At 44.4% G+C, this 23955-nt stretch overlaps 2 protein-coding genes across 2 annotated transcripts in view; both read left to right on the forward strand.

Annotated features, from left to right (window-relative positions):
• The window catches only part of ANXA4 (annexin A4), a 73444-nt gene extending 63514 nt beyond the window's left edge, over positions 1–9930 (forward strand). Inside the window, exons 12-13 of the mRNA XM_033948898.1 lie at positions 7609–7731; positions 7919–9930. Of these exons, the coding sequence (XP_033804789.1) occupies positions 7609–7731; positions 7919–7939 (144 nt within the window). The 3' untranslated portion in view covers positions 7940–9930. The remainder of the gene's footprint in view (positions 1–7608; positions 7732–7918) is intronic.
• Positions 9931–19575: 9645 nt separating this feature from the next.
• GMCL1 (germ cell-less 1, spermatogenesis associated) overlaps positions 19576–23955 on the forward strand; it is a 110689-nt gene continuing 106309 nt past the window's right edge. Inside the window, exons 1-2 of the mRNA XM_033949200.1 lie at positions 19576–19958; positions 22977–23137. Of these exons, the coding sequence (XP_033805091.1) occupies positions 22986–23137 (152 nt within the window). The 5' untranslated portion in view covers positions 19576–19958; positions 22977–22985. The remainder of the gene's footprint in view (positions 19959–22976; positions 23138–23955) is intronic.

Raw genomic sequence — 23955 nt, forward strand, 5'->3', positions numbered from 1 at the left:
TACCCATTATGTAATCTGCACACAAAATTGCTTCTATTTGCATGGGAAGATGCTTTAAAATTACCTTTGTACAGCACACAGAGCTTCTAGTCTGCAAAATCACTTCAGTGAGTCCATCACTCAACTCAACTACCCTATCCAGCCCACCATGAAGATATTAGGCATAATTCTAGACCAATGCCTAACAATGAAGGAACAAGTGGATTCCCTATTCAAAAAGGGTTTTCTTACTCTCTGGAAGCTCAGAACCATTAAATCATACTTCGATACGTCAACATTCAGAATCCTAGTGCAATCCCTCATACTGAGTCAACTTGACTATTGCAACATCGCCTACCTAGCAATCTCATCAAAAAATATGAGACGTCTCCAAATAATGCAAAATGCAACGGTCAGACTTATCTTCGGGCTGAAGAAATTTGACCATGTGACACCCTACTATTGTCAACTGCATTGGCTACCAATGGAAGCCCGAGTAAGGTTTAAATTTGCCTGCCTCTGCTACAAAGTACTATACGGCCTTACCCCCAAGTACATAATGGACCTTTTCTCATTTTCTAATAACAAACTCAAGAGAAACACACACTCAAAACTCATTTCCCCTCCAGTCAGAGGCTGCAAAATGAAAAAACACCATGAACACCTTCTCTCTCACCAAGCAGCCCTATGGGGCAAAGACCTAGACCAACTACTCTCGCCCACTACTTACGGAAAATTTAGAAACGCCTAAAAACATACCTGTTCCAGAAATACCTAAACAATTGACCCGATCTCCCCCCTCTCCCCCTCCATAATCCACCTAAATTTACTGCACTGTTATAAATATAATATGTTATCTTCATCTTGTCTTAATTCTACGTTGCCATTTATTCCAAACAGGTCCTATCGGAAATTACCTACCAAAATGTATATCTTATATTTTGCTCAGCAAATTGCATTTCTGTACTATTGCCTCTTAAGGTCTCTGCTCTCTGTATTTCCTCTATATATCTGCATTTTGTATTTCGCTGTATATCCAGCTCTCCTGTATGTCGCTGTGTATCCAGCTCTCCTTACTGTAAACCGCCTAGAAGTTGCAAGATTGTGGCGGTATAGAAGAATAAAGTTATTATTATTATCCTGAAGCAAAAAAAAAAATAAGAATTTTTTTCCTACCTTTGTTGCCTGGTTTCTGCTTTCCTCATGTTCTCATTCAATTCCTTCCATCCACTGTCTCTCTTCTCTCTGCATCTTCCATTTTCTCAGTTACTGTGCCTCTCTCTTTCTCCCCCCTTCCAAATTGGTCTGGCACCCATCTTTTTCCCTCCGCTCCCCCCATAGTCTGGCATCTCTGTCTTCTTCCCTGCAAGCGTCTTCTCTTCACTCTCTCTTCCCCATTTCCTTTCAGCATCCTTCTCTCCCCCCCTGTCTTCTCCATGTCCCTTCAGCGTCTTTTCTTCTCCACCCCCTCCGTCTTCCCCCCATGTCCCTTCAGCGTCTTTTCTTCTCCACCCCCTCCGTCTTCCCCCCATGTCCCTTCAGCGTCTTTTCTTCTCCACCCCCTCCGTCTTCCCCCCATGTCCCTTCAGCGTCTTTTCTTCTCCACCCCCTCCGTCTTCCCCCCATGTCCCTTAAGCGTCTTTTCTTCTCCACTCCCTCCGTCTTCCCCCATGTCCCTTAAGCGTCTTTTCTTCTCCACTCCACCGTTCCTCCCTTTCTCCCTCCCTGCCCCTTACCTTTGTGGTGCTTCCCCACCCGACCGACAACAGAATAGGCCCGGTCCGACAAACCTCCCTGCCTTGTAGCCGCAAATCTATATTACCTTCTTACAGCAGCTAGAGTATTGAAGCTGCTGTAAGAAGGTAATTTAGATTCACGACTACAGGGCAGGGAGATTTGTCGGCCGGGCCTGTTGTCGGTCGGTCAGTCGGGGGAAGCACCACAAAAGGGGACCTGACCGGCTGTGCACACTCCCCCCCCCATGGCTGCACCCGGTCCATACCTCCCCCCCCTTTGGTACCTACTGCCTTTTCCCTACCTGCCCTGCCGCACACAGCCGACCGGAAGTCTTCCCGATGTCAGCGCTGATGTCGGAGGAAGGGAGGGCTTTGCTTAAGCCCTCCCTCCGACGTCAGCGCTAACATTGGGGAAGACTTCCGATTGGCTATGTGTGCTGCAGCAGGGCAGGCAGGAAATGGAAGACGAGCCTCGCAGCAGGGCAGGTAGGAAAATCAGATGAGCCTCGTGGCATTGAACCCCGCGGGATCCCCGAGAGCACGAGGGGCGTCCCCACAGGATCCCCACGACCTTAGGGGGCGGGCACGTTCCCGTGCAGCTCTCTAGTTGAGACTGTTGTATTACAAATTGTTTACTCTAGCAGAATTCTTTCAAACCTAATTTGTTTTTGGAGACTTTAGTCACCTATGTCTAGAGATGGTCATGTACTGTATAGCTCGTAATACTTTACTAGGGAGATTTATATGATAATCTATGAGGATTAATAATGATGAACTTCAATACTCACAGCTCTAATACTATTCAAACTTATATCAAATTATAAATGTAAAGTGCTCAGACCCATAACCAAATACGTCTGTGATAACTACAAATTATGGTGGTTGTAGGATCATCATTGCTCTTTACTGTCCCACAACAAAGACTGTTGGACCTCCAAGTGGTGGTTCCAATTCCCCCGCAGGCGTGGGGTGCAGGTTGGTACTCTATTTACTTTGGTGCCAAAGAAAGAAGGGACCTTTCGACTCATCCTGGATTTGAAGGGGGTCAACCGGGCTCTTCACGTGCCTTCCTTCCTCATGGAAACTCTGCGGTCTGTGATTCTGGTGGTTCAGCCGGGGGAGTTTCTGACCTCTCTCGATCTGACCAAGGCCTACTTCCACATTCCTATTTGGGTCTCTCTTCCTGCGTTTTGCGATCTTGGGGCAACACTGTCAGTTCTTTGCACTTCCCTTTTGGTCTGGCCACGTTGCACAAAGAGGGCATTCTTGTTCATCCTTACCTGGACGACTGGTTGATTCGAGCCAAGTCATTCCAGGAGAGCACACGGGTCATGGCTTGGGTGGTGGAGTTTCTGCAGTCGCTGCGATGGGTAGTCAACCTTGCAAAGAGCTGGTTGTCTCCATCTTGGCACCTGGAATATCTTGGGGTCCTGTTCAACACCTCTTTGGGGAAGGTGTTCCTTCCGGAGTCCTGGATGAGCAAATTGCAATCTCAGATTCACCTGCTTATGGCGTCCCGGTGTCCTCGTGCGCAGGATTTCCTCCAAGTCTTGGGGTTGATGGCGGCCTCCCTCGATGTAGTGAGGTGGTCCCGGGCCCACATGCATCCTCTTCAGTATGCTCTTCTTCGGAGGTGGTCACCTCAGAGTTAGTCTGGATCACCCTGTTCTGCTTCCGGGTTAGCTCGGGGCAGTCTTCGCTGGTGGCTTCAGACCCCCCATCTTGTACAAGGGGCGAGTCTGGATCAGCCGCAGTGGATGCTGCTGCTCATGGATGCCAGTCTTCTCGGTTGGGGGGGGCTCAGTGTCTAGGTCACTCAGCTCAGGGCACCTGGTACACGGAGGAGGCTTCTTGGTCGATCAATGTTTTGGAGACTAGAGCCATCCGTCTGGCATTGCTAGCCTTCCAGTTCTTTCGGATGGGCAAGTCAGTCAGGGTTCTGTCGGACAATGCCACAGCGGTGGCCTATGTCAATCATCAGGGGGGCACCAGGAGCACTTTGGCGCAGGGAGGCGATTCTGCTCATGGTCTGGGCGGAGTCGCACCTTCAGGATATCTCGGCATCCCACATAGCTGGAGTGGAGAATGTTCAGGTGGACTTCCTAAGTCGTCATGTGCTAAATCCCGGAGAGTGGTGTCTAAGCCCCATGGCCTTTCAGTTGATAGGGCAGTCTTGGGGTCAGCCCCTCAAGGACCTGATAGCCACAAGTGTCAACGCCAAAACACCCCGCTTCTTCAGTTGCCGCAGAGACGGTCAGGCCGAGGGCCTGGATGCTCTGGTTCAACCATGGCCAACGGAGGGGCTGTTGTATGTGTTCCCTCTGTGGCCATTAGTGAGCAGAGTTCTTCTCCGCATAATTCGCCATCTGGGCCTCATGGTTCTGGTGGCTCCAGATTGACCTCTAACTGTGGTACGCGGATCTGGTGAGGCATCTGGTGGCGGATCCTCTTCCTCTGCCTCTCTTGGACATCTTTCTAACTCTGGGTCCCATTCCATTGTTCGATCCGGGTCCCTTTTGTCTTAAGGCTTGGCTCTTGAAAGGGGTCGTCTAGGTAAGAAGGGGTATTCAGATAAAGTGATCTCAACGATCTTGGTGTCCAGGAGGCTTTCTACCTCTCTGGCTTATGTGAGGGTTTGGCGTCTATTTGAGGAGTGGTGTGATGTGTGTGGAGTGGTCTTTTTTTTTTTTTGCACTTCCCTGCCTAACATCTTAGAGTTCTTGCAGGATGGCCTGGATAGGGAACTGGCTTGGTCTTCTCTCCGGGTTCAGCTTGCGGCCTTGTCAGCCTTTCGGGGGTTCTTGAAAGGTCAGCGTTTGACTGCCATTCCTGATGTGATTCACTTCTTGCAGGCGGCCAAGTTGCTGAATCTGGTTCTGGCCGTTCTGGTGCGCCCTCCTTTTGAACCGTTGGGCGACTGCTCTTTGAAGGGCGTTACTCTTAAGGCAGTCTTCTTGGTGGCCATTACTTCAGCTAGACGTGTTTCTGAGCTGCAGGCTTTCTCTTGTAGGGCTCCCTTCTTAGGGAGCGAGTTGTCTTGAGGCCTCTTCCTTCCTTTCTGCCAAAAGTGGTTTCTCCTTTTTATGTCATTCAATCTGTAGTCCTCCCGGAGTTGGGCCCTTCTGAGCACAGACAGCTGCGCTCTTATGTGCAGAGGACCCAGGAGATCAGGAAATCGGATCAACTCTTTGTCCTTCTAGAGGGTCCTCGTAAGGGGGATGGCGCTTCTAAGGCTACTATTGTGTGCTGGATCAAGGAGATTATTGTTTCCACTTATCTTCTGAAGAAGCCTGTTCCCGACTTTCTCAAGTCTCATTCCACTAGGGGTCAGGCAGCTTCTTGGGCTGACTCTTCTCTAGTGCTTCCAGAGGATATTTGCAAGGCTGCAGTTTGATCTTTTTTGCATTCCTTTGTCAGACACTACCGTGTGGAAGTTCACACACATTGGGACGCGGTATTCAGTGAATGTGTTCTGGTGTCAGCCCTTTGGGGATCTCACCTTTGATGGATACTGCTTTGGTATGTCCCATTCGTAAGTCTACCAAGCGATACAAAAGGAGAAATTAGGTTCTTACCTGTTAATTTTCTTTCTGTTAGCTTGTGGACTGGTATAGTCCCCCCACCCTGTCTCTTTGTGGGTGTTTGCGGGTTTTTGCTTGTGGGCAGATTTTGAATTTTTCTGCGGGTTCTAGTTTTTATCTAGAGCTGGGGAGAATTAAGAACAACAGAGATGGCTCAGCTAGCTTAGCTGGTGAGCTGTGGCGATGTTTTACTTCCAGGATCGAGTTCTATACATGTTCCAACAGTTGTTTAAAGATGTTTATTGTTTTCTTACACTCTTGTTTGGAGTGTCATTTACTGTTTTTCAGTTAAGAAATTTCCTAGGTTCTGCTTGGCTATTCAGAAAATTGGAGTAGCAAAAGGGGCATGCTATACTGATATACAAGTTTGATCTCTATCTCCACCTGCTGGTAGCAGTGAGGCATATTACCCATTCGTAAGAACTATACCAGTCTACAAGCTAACAGAAAGAAAGAAAATTTGCAGGTACGAACCTAATTTCTCCTTTGTGGCAGAGGTGAGAGAATAGTTAGACAGTAAGGTATTTCATGTTCCAGAGATGAAATGCTGAATGATTCATGTGTGGGGTCAGAGAACGTCGGGTAAAAAGACTGGTCCTTTGTTCGGGGACTAGAGTCATGTGCGTTTCAGACTAAAGTGTGACTGACCCCTGAGACAAAGGGTTCTCGGGGAATACCCATAAGGCTAGGGGAGAGAAGAGACCAATAGGGACAGAGCTTAGCAACAGGTACAGTAGCAGAGAGAGGTCATATCTTTGCAGACCCATCAGTGCAAAAGTTGTAGAGGTGACCAGGAAGTACAGCAGTGAGACAAAGGACTCAAGCTTAGATGAGAGAAAAGGTGAGGAGGTCTTAGGAGAACAGGTAAGCAAGAGCGGCTGCCTCGTGCACGAGACTCCATTGCACACAATGCTTTGCTCACACACCATAGCATGAAATGACTGTAGCACTGCAATTCTAAAAAATGAGAATAACATTAAACACATCTTAGAGCTATATCATAAACTAGTATGAAACTGCCAGGGGCAGAACACCTAGAGATGAGGAATCTAGATACTAGTAGGGTCCCAAGTCATTTTTAATTGCTGTTTTCTAATAAGCAGGTTTGTGCCTGTGTGCCTCTAATGCTGCTCTCTACCAGGAAGGGAGAATGCCTATTGCACTCAACCTCAGAGCAATAAGCAGGAAGTTCTCTGCTCATTACAGGGTTAATTTATTACAGGATGCCTATTGTAAGCCTGTTTTCTAAAGGCACATGAGGCTGTCCATTAAATTTTTATCTGACTGGTTTTTTGTCTCTGTAGCCTGTACCTACCTTCCCCATCTTTATTTTCTTGAGGTAGAGTGGAGTGGAGAGGGATTGACGTCCAGGGAACCTAGTTCAAAACTGGTATTCCTTATGATCTTGGACAATTCACTTAAACCTCCATTGCATGGGATACAAAATCAGACTGTGAGCCCTTTAGGGATAGGGATATTCCTAGCGTACCTGAATATCATTCACCTTGAGCTACTACTGAAAACTGTGAGCATATCCAAATAAAATAGAACAGAAGCAGCCCTGCAAACTTCTGTGATATGCGTTGCTGATGCTCAAACTGATTATGCTGCCATTGCCTTCTGTGTGTGTTATCTGGTTGGCACCCTGTTAGGGTATTTCTGCTATGAATGCTGTCATTAATAATAAGCTGCAAAGCACATAGGACAAAATCCTTATATGATGAATCCTTTCCATACAGTATTGAGGGCCTCCCCACCACAGTCTACTGTATTTCTCACAAGGACCTGCCTAATGTCTGACATTTAGGGAATGGGTCATTGCATTCCTGTGACATGCTGTCTGGCTTAATACAGATTTCCATTTAAATATTCAGTAAGAAAACCAGAACTATCCTGTGAAAAGGTTTGTCAGCTCATGAATTCCTTTTATCTGTTTTCTTGAGGTAAAGGGTGAAAGATTTTGTCCCTATACCAGCACAAAAAGGCATTCTGCCCCCTAGAATTTTCTATCCATCCCTTGGTCACAAAAATAAAGCCCTTAATAGCCTCATTAATTAGCTATTGTCTAAACGTTATTCAGGATAATCCTTGTTTGCATGGCAACAAAATATAAAGTCTGTATTTTGGGGTGGTGTGAGGGTTGGGATGACTGGCATTTCATGCTATCAGATGCTTTTACATTGGTCAGAATGATGCATCCTAGAAATGCAGGAATTGTACAGAGCACAACAGTGTTAGAGATAGGATTGCTATGGATTCGGGGTTTTGGGGTACTATGTCATGTAATGATTTTGGAAATGTATTTCATGCAGGGTTTAGGTACAGACGACAGCACTCTGATTCGTGTGATGGTTTCACGCAGTGAAATTGATTTGTTGCTTATCCGTGAACATTTCAAAAAGAAGTATGGGAAATCTCTCGCCTCCTTCATCAAGGTAAGGCAGGCTGTTATTGCTGAGGTTGAAGTTTGGAAGCTCACTGGCTGGAGTCAACATTAGTCATTCATCTTAGTAGATGGTGCATTCTGTTACATTATAATTTCCTGAAATATTTTTTTGTCAGATTTTTTTTCATTTGTCTAACAATTCATGAACTGATATTCTGCCCTTTTTTCGTTAACAGGGCGACTGTTCAGGAGATTAAAAAAAAATCCTTCTTAAGATCTGTGGAGGAGAAGATTAAAAGTGACAGTGGACGGAAGATATTAGGAATGGGTTCATTCTAATGTGTTTTTTAAATGAATGTTCTTAGATGTTAGCAAAGTTGGGTTTTTTTTATTAGCTTAGTTCAGGAGCTCTTTTACTAAACATTAGCCTGTATTGTCTGCTACAGGACCCATTTTATTCTTATAGGCCTGCAGCTGATATGTGCTAATCTTCAGTTTAAAAAAACCCCAAAACTTACCCCCTCTTTTACAAAGGTGCGCTATGCTTTTTAGTACATGCTAACGCTTTAGCGGTTAGCACATGTGTTGATTTAGCACACCTTTGTAAAAGAGGGCCTTAGTTAAAGACAGTTGATTTTACATATATATAATATATATGATAGCCTAATTCTTCTGAAAGTCAGGCTTATATTGTCAAGAAGGAAAGAGCACACAACATTTATACCCTTGCACCATCTCAGACTTCCTTAGTTTGCACAGTGCCTTATTCAGCTTCACTAGAAAATCAGAATGTGGGTTTTAAACCCAGCAATTCTAAACTGTCAATTTAGGGTGTAGGAGGTTTCCTTAGTACCTATTCTTTGGCTCAACAGCTTCTTCCACCTCACAGAAACATAAGACATCTTCTGTTGGGATGTAGAACCGTGGTCTCTATTCATGTCTACCCTTGTTTGTCTTCATCTCTGAATAATCTTTGCGCTCTAGAGCTGCACACTCAAGAACCATGCCATGAGTCTAAAGCAATTCAGACTTTCCAATGTAATTGGCCCCCTGTGACAGAAGGTCTGGATGGGGCTGTTCCACCTGTCTTGCTGCAGCTGAACTGGATCCACATACCAGGGCCATCGAGGCCAGTCTTGTGCCATGAAAACTACCCAACCGTGCTGTTCTGTTATTCTTTGAATGAACCAGTCTATCGGCCATGGGAGAAACACATATAGAAGCCCCTATGTGGGCCAAGGTTGTACTAAGGTGTCCATACCAACTCTTCCTGGCTTGAATCTTTGGCTAAAATACTAAGAGACTTTCTTCAGATCAAAAGTCGGCTGCACCCAGCGTTTCAAAAATACTGTTGAATGCCCTCTGGAGCTGTGGTCTGGTGACTGAGATAGTTGACCTAGCCATTGCTCACTTCTGCTAAATGAGCCGCCATTATGACTGGCAGGTAGGCTTCTTCCCAATGGAACTGAACTTCCAGCTACAATAGAGCACTCTTGGTGCCTCCCTGTCTGAAGTAAGTCACCTCTGTGGCATTGTCTGATAAGACCCTGATTACCTGGCATTCCAGAATTGCCTCCAGTGCTAGATGAATTGATTCTGGAGTTCCAATCTGTTCATTGACCATTGTCTCTGGGCGGGTAACCAGTGGTCCTGAACTGGCTGCCCATTGCAATGACCTCCCCTGCTGAACAGACTGGCATCTAGCATCAGTATTGCCCAAGATGGGAAGCAAAGAGGCACTCCCTTGGATAGCATCTCCACTCAGAGCCACCAGTGTAAGCTGTGATGCGCTTCCGTTGTCCAGGGTAATGGCATCTAGAGCAAGTACGCTACTAATGAATTCACCTTAGATTGTGTAAACAGCTGCTGAAAAGCTGAAGCCATGAAATATAATTTGGACATGGCCCTGGTACCCCTTAAAGGGCCCTCTGGCGCATCCCAATGCTATTTCAACATAACAGTGATATACAGATGAAAGAAAAATATGTGTAATGGGTCTTAGAACTGCTTAACAGAAGTGTGAGCTGTAAGGAAACTATGAGGATTTCATTAAAGCCAACGGTTTAAAAAGTCTACACAGTGTTGGGTCCTCTTCTTGATCTAAGGCTGCCACAGATTTCCTGCCTATTAGCGCCTGCCTGTGACTTGGATTCTTCTGTGTGCGGAGCCATTTAAATTCTTCTGCTGTTTTCTTCAGAAAAGGGGTTTTTGGAGATGGGGGACCTAAATCCTGGCCCCAGAAATTACCCAGAAGTCAATTTTCAGACCCTCCCAATGTCTCCCACAGGCTGAACTCACAATCCTGACAAGTGCCTGCCTGCATCGGTTTCATACAGCAGCTGGGTTCGAGAAGATTTTCTGCCTCAGACAAGCATGCAGATCCTCCAGAAGCTTGTCTTTTCGGACTGCCTTTTAGGCAGGGGTGGTTGGATCATTTTGCAGGGAGCCTCCAGTTTTAGTTGATTTTCTAAAAATCCCGCAGTTAGTTTCTTGTTCTGTTGTATCAACCTTCATAGTGAGTACTAGAACCATTTGAAGTGAACAACAATTGCCTTTTCAGCTTGTAGCATTGTGAGTGAGGCTGTGGGCACTGGTCCTCAACAGTCACAGCCACTTAATATTTTAATATCTTGACAAACTAAAAGAATACGAGGGTAGTTTGAAAAGTTTTTTGGTAAAAAAGCATTTTAAAAAACAGTCTCCATTGAGAGCTATATACTTAGGGGTTCATAATCAAAACAAAAATACGTCTAAAACCCTGTCCAAGTGCCGATAATCAAAATGGGTTTTTAGACATATCTGAATGCCACTGCGCCTAGAGCTGAAAGGGGCATTTTTGAAGGAGTGGTGAAGGCGGGATTTGGGCGGGACCTGGGCCAACCTAGACTTAGAAGTGATGTTACTAAGGTGCGCTAGCTGTTTTAATGCGTACTAAATATTAGCACGCGCTAAACACTAACGTGTCCATAGACTATAATGGACGCATTAGCTTGTGTTAAAATGGCTAGCGTGCCTTAGTAAAAGGACCCCTTATTCGTACTGAAGGGATATAATCAAAAAGTTTTTTGAGGCTGGATGGAACTTATATGTTGTGACTTAGACGATGTAAAACCAGGTCTAAGGACCAGATTCTGTATAGGTTGGGTTGCCGCTGAGCTGATCACGTCCAGGGAATCTCCTTGCCGCAATCAGTTTAGTGGCCGCAGCAGGGAACCCGTCTCTCTCCCAAGAAGACTCCCAACAGGAGGGATGCCCAGTCTCTCCTGCTGGAACCCCCGAAGCCGTCCCCCTCCCCCCCGAATGTCCACAGCAGTAAGAGTGTTGAATTTCTCCTGCCACCACCTCGCTGAGACATCCACCTGGCAGGAAGGATGCCTAACCCTCCTGCTGGAACCCCACCCCCAAAAGGCATGCCTCTGACCCCCCCCCCACAAGTCCACCTGTACCCCATCAATACCTTTTTTAGTTGGCTGACCGGAGGAATGGGAGTAGCCTAAAGGATCTGGCCAATCAGAATCTTAGGCCACTTCCAGTGCATCCCAGAACAAGACCTTTTAGATGTGGGATACCCAGTCCCTCCTGCTGATGACTTTGCAGGGTGGAGGGTTCCAGCATCCCTTCTGCCGGGTGGATGTCTCAGTGAAGTGGCAGTAGGAGGAATTTGGCACTTCTCATACCACAGACAGCTCAATAATAAAATAATAAAACTAAAAAATTGGCATCTGGAAAATATAAGGGGAAAAATGCTGATCTTCAACCTGGGATGAAATTAAAATGCTGCTTGGTAGTTTTCTGGTGCTGGTGGGGTGTGTGTGTGTGTTTGGGAGGGTGGGTAGTAATCTGGTTGACATCCAGCCTCTAATTACCCTCCAAAGGTTGTCTGATTAACTGCCCAGTGAAGAGGTGGTTAGAACAATTCTTGGGCTCTTATTGCTGCCTCACACTGACAGTAAATTTGTTTCACATGGCATATACTATGGCTTCAGATTTTAACATTTGGTCAGACTTGTGTGTTTATAGCCACCTGCTACTGTGTGGAGAAATTCTGTGTAGGTAGTTAATCGTAAGCTATTTTAGTGCACGATGTAGGAGGAGAAGACAGTCCATTCATTGCCCTACTACTGTTAAGAATGAAGAGATGACATTTAAGAAGACATAGATTCTGCCAATTATACCATATTATATTTGTGACAGTCTGCTTTGTACTCAAGCTCCAGGAAGTGATTATTTTCTAAGAGTGGGTTTGCAATGGGCTGCCTCATTGAATTTCCTTAATGATGAAGTAGAGACCTCATTTCTCTGGCTTGTAACATTTTTCAAGCCTAATGCTAACACCTGACCCACATTAAGCTAATTAATCAAGTTCTGTTTATTCATTTAGAGGTAGGCAATACTGTACTTACCAAAAGTGTGTTAGAATTTGTTCTAAAGTAATTTTTTATGTGTAAAAGATATTAAAGAACATAATGCTTACTGGTGAAAGGTCCTTGTATTAGCTTAATGGAACTGAGGAGTTTTGAAGTCACCATGGAAATATTGTTGTAGGTCTAGAATCGGAGTGAAGCCTTCAGGACTTTTCAGCACCACCAGCAGGGGTCACTGAAGCAGTGGCTGGGATGAGGTGGCAAAACAGGTTGGTAAGGGCTATTTAGGCTGACTATAATACAAATAATGTCACACTACATCACAGGAATTGATTGCTCGAGACATTTCCTAATAATTACTTTTCAATCAGCATTCAGACTCCTGAGGCAGGCCTTTTTGGCTGAAACACAATCGTTGCAAGTCTTATACAATAAAGCGACTGACACCAAAGGTCACCTTCGTTGTTGTTTCTTGCTTTACTAGTGAAAGGTAACAAGATCTTGACATAAAACCACTGCATTTTAAAAATGTTAAAAAAAAACCCTCTCCGACCTTGAACAGAGATCTCATTTATAAGCAGTCCACTCTCCTAGTCTGTGACTTACAAGGGTATAGAAATACACTGTGAGAGATAGAGGAAGGGACCTGAGACATCTTTATTAAATCATAAGAAATAGAGGCCTACCTTCTATGAACGTTTATGTGGCTCAGAAATGGTGCAGCAGTGAAGGCTGGTTAAGGCTTTCAGTTTAATCTACTTCCAAAACTAAGGTAGGGTATCTTTCAATGATCAAAATCATGACACTAGTGTAGGGAGCCCTCCACCTGGTCCTTGGGACACAGCTGGCCAGTCAGGTTTTTAGGCTACCCACAATGAGAAATGTATGCTTGCCTCCTTTGTATCTAATCTGGAATTTCTGAGTCACACTATGTCCAAACAGATTCAGGGCGATTTACATTTTGAAATTATGGGTATACAAATTGGTACATTGCAAACAAAATAGGAGAAGATACAGTTCTATGGGGAGACAGGAATTGTTCAGTTAGAGTACAGAGGTAGTTAATAGTCTTGAGCTTTATAGGTTGCATAGTACAGGTACCATTGAGATAGGGGGTACCAAGTTGGGTCTGAGAGTTAATTATCAGTAAGAGTGTACAGTATGGAGTCGAAGATGTAAGTCTTTAGCTTCTTATGAAACGTGAGGTAGTTTAGTTTGGATGCATATCTATCTCATACATATTGACTGGGCATCCTGAAAACATAACTGGCTGGAGTTTTGGGTTGAGAACCCCTGCAGTGGTGGGAGGCACTGTATTTATTTCTACAGGTTTAATATAGCATATATCCTGGTCCTAACATCTCAAGTACTAATAACTGATGGGCTGGAGTCACTTGGTGTTGTGGTGAAGGTGCCCTGCCAACCTGTGAGGGAATCTGTGGTACCATTGGATGATCAAGGAGCAAAAGGGGCGCTCAGGAAGGGTAAGACCATAGCGGAGAAACTGAATGGATTCTTTGCTTCGGTTTTTATGGAAGAAGATGTAAGAGATATACCTAAACTAGAAATGGTTTTCCAGGGTGATGATGCGGAGGAACTGAAAGAAATCTCGGTGAATCTGGAAAACGTACTAAACCAAATCAACAAGTTAAAAAGTGATAAATCATCTGGACCGAATGATGTACATCTAGGATACTAAAAGAACTCAAATCTGAAATTGCTGTCCTGCTATTAGTGATCTGTAACCCGTCCCTAAAATCGTCTGTAGTACCAGGAGGGTAGCCATTGTTATGCTGATTTGTAAAAAGGGTTCCAGGGGAGATCCAGTAAATTACAGACTGGTAAACCTGACTTCAGTGCCAGGCAAAATGGTAGAAACAACTATAAAAAATAAAATTGTGGAACACATTGACAAACATGATTTATGTTTAAACAATTTTTATTGATGACTGCACACAACTATACAATAAACAGTACACAGCACACCATTGCCATCAAATTTTGATATTGTTTAAAACAAAGAGCAAATACAAACACACTCACAGCCCCTCCCCCCCTCACATCCAACTGAACCCAACCAGACCAGGCATGAAAGGAATCTGGCACAACAAGAGCAAACAATACCATAAAAAACAGAAAACTAAAGGGGGGGAGGATTAAAAAAAAAGGGAGTAGAAAGCCCTCCATTGAGCTGAATCAGATCAGAAGCAGCATCTCCTCCCCCCCTCCTTGAACAAAACCCAACCAAGCCCTACCATCTTGAACCAGCCCCCTCAACCTGAACTTGCTATGCTATCCCTCCTCTCCCAATTCCACCCTACAGCAAATCCCCACCACCAACCCTTCCCCCTCCTCTCTTAATGAAATGCTATGGAACAAGGATCCTCCTGAATTATTCCCTAAATGATTTATGAGAGCTCATTAAGTATAGCACTCCTCCCTCTGGGATGCAACTGCGCCAAATTTGTCCCCTAGCATCCCAAGAGAAACATGATTTAATAAGACAGAGTCAGCATGGGTTCAGCTGACAAAGATCTTGCCTCACCAATTAGCTTGATTTTCTTTGAAGGTGTGGATAAAGGTGAACTGGTTGATGTAGTGTATCTAGATTTTCAGAAAGCTTTTGACAAAGTACCTCATGAGAGGCTCCTGAGACTCATGAAGAGTCATGGGATAGGTGACAAAGTTCAGTTGTGGATTAGGAATTGGTTATCGGATAGAAAACAGAGGGTAGAGTTAAATGGTCATTTTTCTAAATGGAGGCGAGTAAACAGTGGAGTGCCGCAGGGATCTGTACTGGCACCAGTGCTATTTAACTTATTTATAAATGATCTGGAAATTGGAATGATGAGTGAGGAGATTAAATTTGAAGATACACTAAACTGTTCAAAGTTGTTAAAATGCATGCAGATTGTGAGAAATTGCAGGCAGACCTTATGAAACTGGAAGACTGGGCGTTCATGTGGCAGATGAAATTTAATGTGGACAAATGCAAAGTGATGCACATTGAGAATAATAACCTAAATCACAGTTACCAGGGTCCACCTTGGGGGTTAGTGCCCAAGAAAAGGATTTCGGTGTTTTTGTAGACCAGGGGTGCCCACACTTTTTTGGGGGAAGGGGTAAAATGCGGACCTCACGGACCTGACCCCACACAGCCTTAAAAATCTGAGGTCCGTGTCCATGTTACTTGTAGTTTCTGTCTCTGACAGACCTCGATGAGATTTTAGCGCCGACAGATCTGTCTCAGCATAGGGAGGGAAAAGTATTAGGATCCGTCGGCGCTAAAATCTCATCGAGATCTTGAGGCCCGCGTTTTACCCCTTCTCCAAGAAAGGCAGAGCAGAGGGGTACATCGAGCAATTCAGAGGAAGGAAAGCAGCCGAGGCTGTGCCTCATATCTACGATCCTCAGACTGAACTCCGGCAGCACCCAGCAACGTTTGGAGACTTTTTTTGCATAACGCATGTCCGAAACCTATGTCCCCACTCTATTGGCTTCTGCTTTGCTGCTCCAGCACTAGTCTCTGGCTCTGACAGACCTCGATGAGATTTTAGGGCTGACGGATCCTAATACTTTTCCCTCCTTATGCTGAGACGGATCCGTCAGCGTTAAAATCTCATCAAGGTCTGTCAGAGACAGAAACTACAAGTGGCACGGACACGGACCTCAGATTTTTAAGGCTGTGCGAGTTTAGATCCGTGAGGTCAGTCAGGTCTGTGAGGTCTGCGTTTTACCCATTTCCTTCCCCTTTTTGGGCTTGCAAGCTACTTTTAAAATGACCAAGTCAAAATGATCTACCAACAATAAAATAAAAAAACAACCCCACAAAGCACACTGTACGCAGAGAAAATGTTAATTATCATTCCTATTTCTGAGGTTTTTTCAAAGAGGTCAAGGCAAAAATAGACAACTATACCCCCCTCCCTTTTTAATAAACCACAATAGCAGTTTTTAGCGCAGGGAGCTGCACTGAATGCCCAGCGCTGCTCTCGACGCTCATAGGCTCCCTACACTAAAAACCGCTATTGCAGTTTAGTAAAAGGGCCGTAGTGCAAAATATAGGCAGCAGATATAAATTCAGACACATTTTGATCACTAAATTTAAAATAAAATCATTTTTCCTATCTTTGTTGTCTGGTGATTTCATGAGTCTCTGGTTGCATTTCTTTTGTCTGTGCATTCAATCTTTCTTCCCTTCTTTCAGTCTGTATGCTTCCTCTCCTCCAGACCTCATTCCCTCCCTCAGAAAGAAAGACAGACAGACAGGGGGCCAGGGAGAGAGACAGAAAGAAAGGGGGCAGGGAGAGAGAAAGAAAGACAGACATACAGAAAGAAATGCCTAAGTCTACACATCTATTCTAGCACCCATTAATGTAACGGGCTAAAAAAACTAGTGTATTAATAAGATTATATTGTGTGTATATGAAAAATGGATGGAACAAATTGCATTACAATTAGTATTATTATTATGGGGTGGAATCAGGGGTAGAGTTTGGGCGAGGGTACTCTGTTGGTATTTGTTAGGTTTAGGGCAGTGGTCTCAAACTCGTGGCCCAGGAGGCCACATGCGGCCTGTCAGGTACTATTTTGTGGCCCTTGGTCTGTACTAGTGCTGCCTATACTAGTGCTCCCCGCTCTTTGCAGTGTACTTCGGCTTCCCCCCTTGTCTCCCGCTCTTACCTTCAGATAATTACCGCAGCCTGCAAAGAGGATTGTCGGTGCTGTAGCAATCGTTGCAGGTTGCCGTTGTCTTCAGCAGCACGTTCCCTCTGCCGCGATCCTGCCCCTGATGTCAGAGGGGCAGGACCATGGCAGAGGGAATGTGCTGTGGAGGCCGATGGCAGCCTGCAAGGTATGCTATAGCACCAGCGATCAGGGCAGGATTAATTATTTGAGGGCCCCTAGACACCCAAATACATTTGGCCCATTCGGGTCTTTATCTGCCGTCATCTACTATGTTACTATGTATAAACAATTAAATTTGTAACTCCTCTAGTACGTTCCACTCCATGTATGTTAACTTGCAATGAAACAACAAGGCAAGCAGTCCACCAAAGAATCCATCATGAAACAAAAGAAGATTGGCAGAAAAATAAGAAGATTCCAATCAGGTTAATTCAAGTTGCTCCCAAGAACCATGCCTGATGCATTTTGCCAAACAAGGCTAGTCAACGCTAACAAAAAAAAACCATGTCTTTCATACAAACAGAACAAAGAAAACACCTTTGCCTAATATGGAATATGGAATCACAAACTAACCTCTCCCGCTTTTACAAAACTGTAGTATGGTTTTTAGCCATGGCCAGCGCTAAAAAATGCTCTACAGTTTTGTAAAAGGGGGATAAAATCGAAATACCTAGACAAAGGTTAAATAAAACCACCAATAGAAATTTTTTTCTACCTTTGTCTTCTCTGGTTTCTGCTCTCCTCATCTTCTTGTCACTCTCTTCTTTTCATCTTCTGTCCTTCTGTGCCTCTTCCAAAAATTGTCTGCCTATCCCTTCCATCTCTTCTTCCTCCCCCCCCCCCACCTTGGTGTGGCATCCATCATCTTCTCTTTCCCACTCCAATGGTCTGGCATCTCTCTCCTCTCCCACACCCCAATGGTAGGGCATTTCATTCTGTCCTCTCCCTTCCTCCCACTTCCATCAGCATCTGCCCCCTTTCTCTCCCTCCAACCCAATTCCATCCAGGATCCTTTCCCTTATATCTCTCCCCTTCCCCTGCACACCAATTCCATTAGCCCCTTTCTCTCCTTCCACACCACTCTGCCCCCTTTCTCTCCCTCCATCACACTTCCATGCTTCTTTCTCCCTCCCCCTCCAAACATTGCAGCTGCTGGCTGTGCCCGCAACGGGATACCTCCCCCCACGGCAACACCCCTCCAGCAGCAACGGGCCCCCCTGCAGCAACAGGCCCCCCCTGCAGCAACGGCAACGCCCCCCCCCCCCCCGCAGCACAGCAATGCGGCCGAATCTATTACAGGAAAGTCCCGCGATGACTGCTTCTACCGGTCCATCCCTCTCCGACGTCACTTCTTGCAGAGCAAGTAAGTGACATCTGAGGAGGATGGACCAGCCCAGACTATAGGACATTCAGAAAGGAAATAAAGACCACACTTTTCAAGAAATTCCTGAAGCAGCAATAACATCACGACCTCTTAGTAACACTAAAACTGATGCTCGATCTACCCATTACTGCACTAATTAATAACAAAAGAACCTCCACTTTGACCACCTATCAACTCTACTACAAACCACCTCACCCTCAACAACCCGCTAAATGTCTATAAGATCTACAACCTACCTCTCTAGCTAATCATTGTAACTCTGTTTTTAAATTAACCTTTTGTAATCCGCCTTGAACCGCAAGGTAATGGCGGAATAGAAATCCCTAATGTAATGTAATGTAATGTAACCTTCCAGTAACAGATCCAGCCCCGTTGTCATTGCTGCGGGGGGGGGGAGGGGGCTGCTGCTGTTACTGCAGAGGGGGGGGGGGCATTGCCATTGCTGCAGGAGGGGGGACCCATTGCCGTTGCTGGGGGGGGGGTCATTGCTATTTGGAAAAATAGCAAGGTGAGTTGTCTTCCTTCAGCGGGCCCCCCTCGCAGTTTCGGGCCCTAGGCATGTGCCTACTGGGCCTATTGATTAATCCGGCCCTGCCAGCGATCCTCTCTGCAGGCTGCGGTAATTAGCTGAAACTAAGATCAGGAGGCCAGAGGGGGAAGCTGGAGGATGCTGCAAAAAAAAAAAAAAGGGGGGGGGGGAATATGCAGGCCTTCGTGGGGTGGGGAGATTTATAAAATATAAAGAGTTTTACCTCATGCAAAATTATTTATTTTTCTGTGGCCCTCCAAGTACCTACAAATCCAAAATGTGGCCCTGCAAAGGGTTTGAGTTTGAGACCACTGGTTTAGGGGGTACTCGGCTTGAAAAGGTTGAGAAACACTTATTTAGAGTACCTGCTTACTGTTCATTGTACTGTATTGTAAAAACCACTTCGATATCTGTGGAGGAAAGGCGGTATATCAAATAAAGCTAACCATTAACCATAGTAGCCCAAGTTTAGCAGCCCGAGGAAAGGGATTTTGGATTATGCCTTTTGTAAGTTTACATTTGCGTACTGTACTTTCTGTCACCAGACAGTATGTAATTTGTTTATATCCGAGTCACTGAAGCGTTAAATAACTTCCCAACCTCACAAAGCGCTAAAGTGGCATTGGAATGTCCTCCCTGCTCTTAAATAGTGTCACAAGGTGGGGTTAACGAAATCACCGTAAACATTAGACTAGTTTAGAACAGCAGATATTTGACACATGGGAAGGGCTGGACGGGGGCGGACTCGGAAGGCTTTCAGATGACGAAAGCAAGAGGGCAGTTTATGATGGGTCCTAGGGCTAGAGCTAGGCGGTGCAGTGAAAGGTCAAGGGGGCGTAGCCTATGAAGGTGATGCAGTGGGCGTGGTCTATCGCGACGGGTATGGCGACGTCTGGTTTCTGTTTGGGCCATAGAGAGAGAGAGCGAGCGAGCGTGATGACGCGACGAAGAGGGAGGTGTGGTCCTGGAGTCTTCTAAGCCCGAACTTCGTGCCGGAACTGGCCGGAAACAGCCGAAAACGACGGGAAGAAAACGGATGGAGAGTTGAAAACCAAAAGCGGCCGCCAACGGCCGGAGCAGGAGGGGATCTAGAGACAACAGGAACGAAAGAGGAGTAGACTAAGGAGACGGAGAGAGGCGGCCGGGAGCATCAGGGGTAGAGGGAAAGAGCAAGCAGCGGTGGTCGCCGGCATCGGAAAGCGACCTTAGCGGCAGCGGCGATTCGGTGCACTTCGCCCCTTCTGCATGATGCTTGATGATTAAGAGCGCCGGGAGCAAGCAGGCTGCTCTCTCCATGGCGGCCAGGACCGGTGGGTTCCCTTCACGGCTCTGCTTTCTCGTTGTGGAGCGTAGCATAGCATAGCAGGGTACACTTCCCTGCAACACTTAACACTTTCCACCCAACAACGTTTTTATTGAAGGAGCCTGCAGGATTCAAAATCAAACTGCACTCCTCGGGACACGTATCATAGTAACCTCTTGTGACGTTATTGGCAGAAACTAACCAGCAAGATTGAAAATAATGTATAGCCTACAATCGAACACATTCTGTTTATCAGGAGATTTAATCCTCCAGTTTGAGCAATTATCATAATATAATCGTAGCCTCAGTGGGTTTAGGACATTAACACCCCCCCCCCCCCCCCAAACATGTGCAGTGGAACTTTTCTTGGCTAATAGTTTTGAGACAAAGAGAAGGATTTTAAAAAAATCCCATAATCTTTTGGGGGTGGATGATTGACTATCCTTTAAGCTCCTAGTAAAAACTGGGAATGTGTTCAGACAGGACCATGTCTCTAGGCTATCGAAATTGATATTAGAATAAATGTGAAAATCGCACCCCGGTGGTATTTCTATACCATTTAAAACATATTGCCTCATTACCGTACATAGATAACAGAGTTTCAGTTGATGATTTGTGGTAGCCTATGTGCTTGCATGTGTGTTCCCCAGTTGCTTTCACTTTGTTGAAATAAATGGACTTAGAAGCACAACGTTTCTTTGTGCATTTCTGCTATTTAAACGTACCTATATGAAAGCAGTTGGCAACTGAAAAAAAAAATCTGTATACCTATAGAACCAAGAACAATTTCATTTGTTACACAGAGAGAAAATCTAGAGGATAAATATATTTGTTCTTTCTAGGCAGGTCTGGTTTTATAGATTCCAGTTCTATGTTTTCATTGGCTTGGTGCTCCTGTCTTTTATTTATTTTTAATGACTTACTGCTCCTTTTACTAAGGTGTGCCAAGCATTTTAGCATGCACTAACCACACACTAAACGCTAACGCTTGCATGTTAGTCTGTGGACGCATTAGCGTTTAGCGCATAGTAAAATTCATGGCACACTTTAGTAAAACAGGGGGTTAGTTTTCACTCTTGATACCCTTCTATCACCCTACAAATTCTGCTTTCTCACTCCACTGTCAACTCTAGTGTGTGTCTGATTGTACTTCCTCTGCCGTGTCCATATTTTTTTTCTTGCATAGTCCAAGGAATCTTCAAAAAGTTTCTGCGTGTTTATTTTTTTAAACACTATTAAATATCTTTTTTTTTTTTAACTTTATTGAGTTTTTAAAGCTAACAAAAATGCAATAAAGTATCTATACAAATAATATTAATCAAAAATGCATTTATAAACAATCAAAATCCATACAACATTAAAAAAAACCCACCCAACCAACATTTCATAAGGAAATAGAACCATACAAAAGAAATACCCCCTCCCTCCCCCTGGGTGTGTGTGCATTATACCAACAGAAATAAAGGAAAAGACAACTATAATGAATCCATTAAAGACGTCAAAGGGCCCCAAATTAACTTGAATCTCTTAGTATGCCCCAGCATATCCGCATTCATCTTTTCAAATCTATACCTTAAACATAAATTTGCCCAAGTTAAGGCGATCCCAGTCTTCCAATTGAGAGTAAGCATTTGTATGGCTACCCTGGTCATAATAAGGAAAAGCCGACCTTTATATCTGTCCAATGAGGGCTTCAGATGAAATATCGTCCCACATATGACTGCCTCATATGTCAATGGGATTGATGCCTCAAGTATAGCATTAATCTGTCCCCATATCGACTTCCAAAATTTGAGTATCAAAGGACAATAGAACAGCAGATGATCCAGTGTCCCTATATCAAGATGACAATGCCAGCATCCATTAGATTTAGAACTATCTAACTTTTGTAAATGAAAAGGGGTCCAAAAAGATCTATGTAACAAGAAAAATCATGTTTGTCTCATAGATGCTGACGCTGTAAATCTCATCCTCCAAGTTCAAATTTGTGGCCATCGAGATGCAGAAATATATTGCTTTATCTCGATGCTCCAAATGTCCCTAAGACTATTTTTTGGTTTCTTATTCAAAAATTCAGAAATTAATTTATACCACCGGGCAGCCTGATGCCCAAGCAAATCTGTCTGGAAGCATAGGACTTGCAAATTATAATGATTTTTAAGATTCTGCCAGTCAGGGAACCCACTCTGAATGGCCATTACATTGCTACCTGCAAAGTGAGCCGGCTTGCCTGACTAGTCACATGACATGCCCTCTTGCCACTTCTCCTGCCCCAACCTTTTCCTGTGAAAATATGAAAGTGCAAAAACTTTTTGTATGTTCTTCAGCTACTTTACAACTTGCATGGTTTGGTTTAATTTGTTCTTAGCTTTCTATAGCACCCTTTGACATAATTAAGAATGACCACTATGGTGAAACAAAAATTAAGCTCTTGCTGTTTCTTGTTACAATCATATACAATTTTCTCTCTTTTTGGCTAGGGCAGCACATTCTTATTACAAAAGCATTAGTGGTGTGTCTCTTTATTGATAGCATAAGGTCTTAGAGTCTGTGCAGGCCTAATAAGAAACTGAATGGAATGTCATACAATAAACTGCATTTTTCTTATAATTTGGTAAATTTATTTTATTATAGAGTATCAAAATTCACATGTATTTTTTATGGGAAAATAGAAATGTCATTATTTTTTGATAGGGCAAATTTATACCTAGACAAAGATGGTTCTGTTATTTTATCATCACTTTGGCCCTCTTACAAAACTGCGATAAGCGTTTTAGCATGTGTTTAGGGTGCGCTAACTGCTAACTCGTCTATAGGATAATATGCACGCATTAGCATTTAGCGCCTGATAATATTTACCACGCGCTAAAAAGCATAACGTACCTTTGTAAAAGAGGAGGTTTGTGTCATGATAGTAAGGTTGTAGGGTACCATAAAATTTGAAACCTACCGGTAGCTTTTTCATCTTTTTTTTAACTGAAACCAAAATTGCAAAATGTAAAAACACGTTATTTTTCTTAACTAGAATTCAATAATGGGTTCTTGGAGTAGTAGACTGATCAACGGAGAGAGAGTGCAGGCGACAAAAGGAAGCTGTGAATGTAGGAAGAGGAGGAGAAACTCAGACTGTCAGTGTGACAGTGACACTGATGAAGAGCAGGAGAAGTTACTCAACACCCCGAGAAGGTACTTCAGCTATTTACTTCCAGTCAGTGCTTACTGAGTGTATTTATAAGTAAGACTTACCAAAATGGTTGGTTGCTCTAAAAGAGTGATTTCTAAAAATGTTTGGGTTTGTTTTCAAAGAGACTTAGATGTTTATTGGCTGCTGCTGCTAAATATATAGGTCCCAAATCTATGGATTTACAATGGCACTATATGGATAGTGCTGCTGAAAATCTGTATAACTACCAGGGCATTAAGAGAATGGTGCCAGAGTGGAGGAAAGATTTTCCACCTAAATATACATGTGGAGGGGCATAATTATAAAAAAAAAAAAAAAGTCTAAGTTATTTTTTTTGTCTAAGGTGCTAGTCACACAAAGTCAGCAGTAGCAAAATGCCCATGCTTGAAAAAAAGCCACATTTTGGACTTTTTTTTTCGAGAATGGCCTACTTCTATGTCCAGGTGTTTAATCGTCCAGACTGCCACTACGTCTGTCTTTATAACATATTCCCTCCTGCCCAAACACCCAAAACAAGACCTTTTAGGCGTAGGAGGGACCAGTCCTTCGCCTAATACCACAATTCTCTAACCGACGTCTGTCATAAACATGGGTTAGAGAATCAAGGACCTCCCAAAAAATATCGCCGGCAGGATGGATGCCCAGTCCCTCCTTCCGGACCCCCCCCATGAATCCTGAAAACATCGCCGGCAGGAGGGATGCCCAATCACTCCTGCCAGTCACCCCCCACCCCCGAAAGGTAGGCCCCTCCCCGGTTCATCCTATGATGCACCGGGAAGGGGAAGGTCTGCCATTTGGGTAAAGGCGGGCCTGCTGGCTG

This window comes from Geotrypetes seraphini, chromosome 6 (genome assembly GCF_902459505.1).
Source record: "Geotrypetes seraphini chromosome 6, aGeoSer1.1, whole genome shotgun sequence".
Taxonomy (NCBI): Eukaryota; Metazoa; Chordata; class Amphibia; order Gymnophiona; family Dermophiidae; genus Geotrypetes; species Geotrypetes seraphini.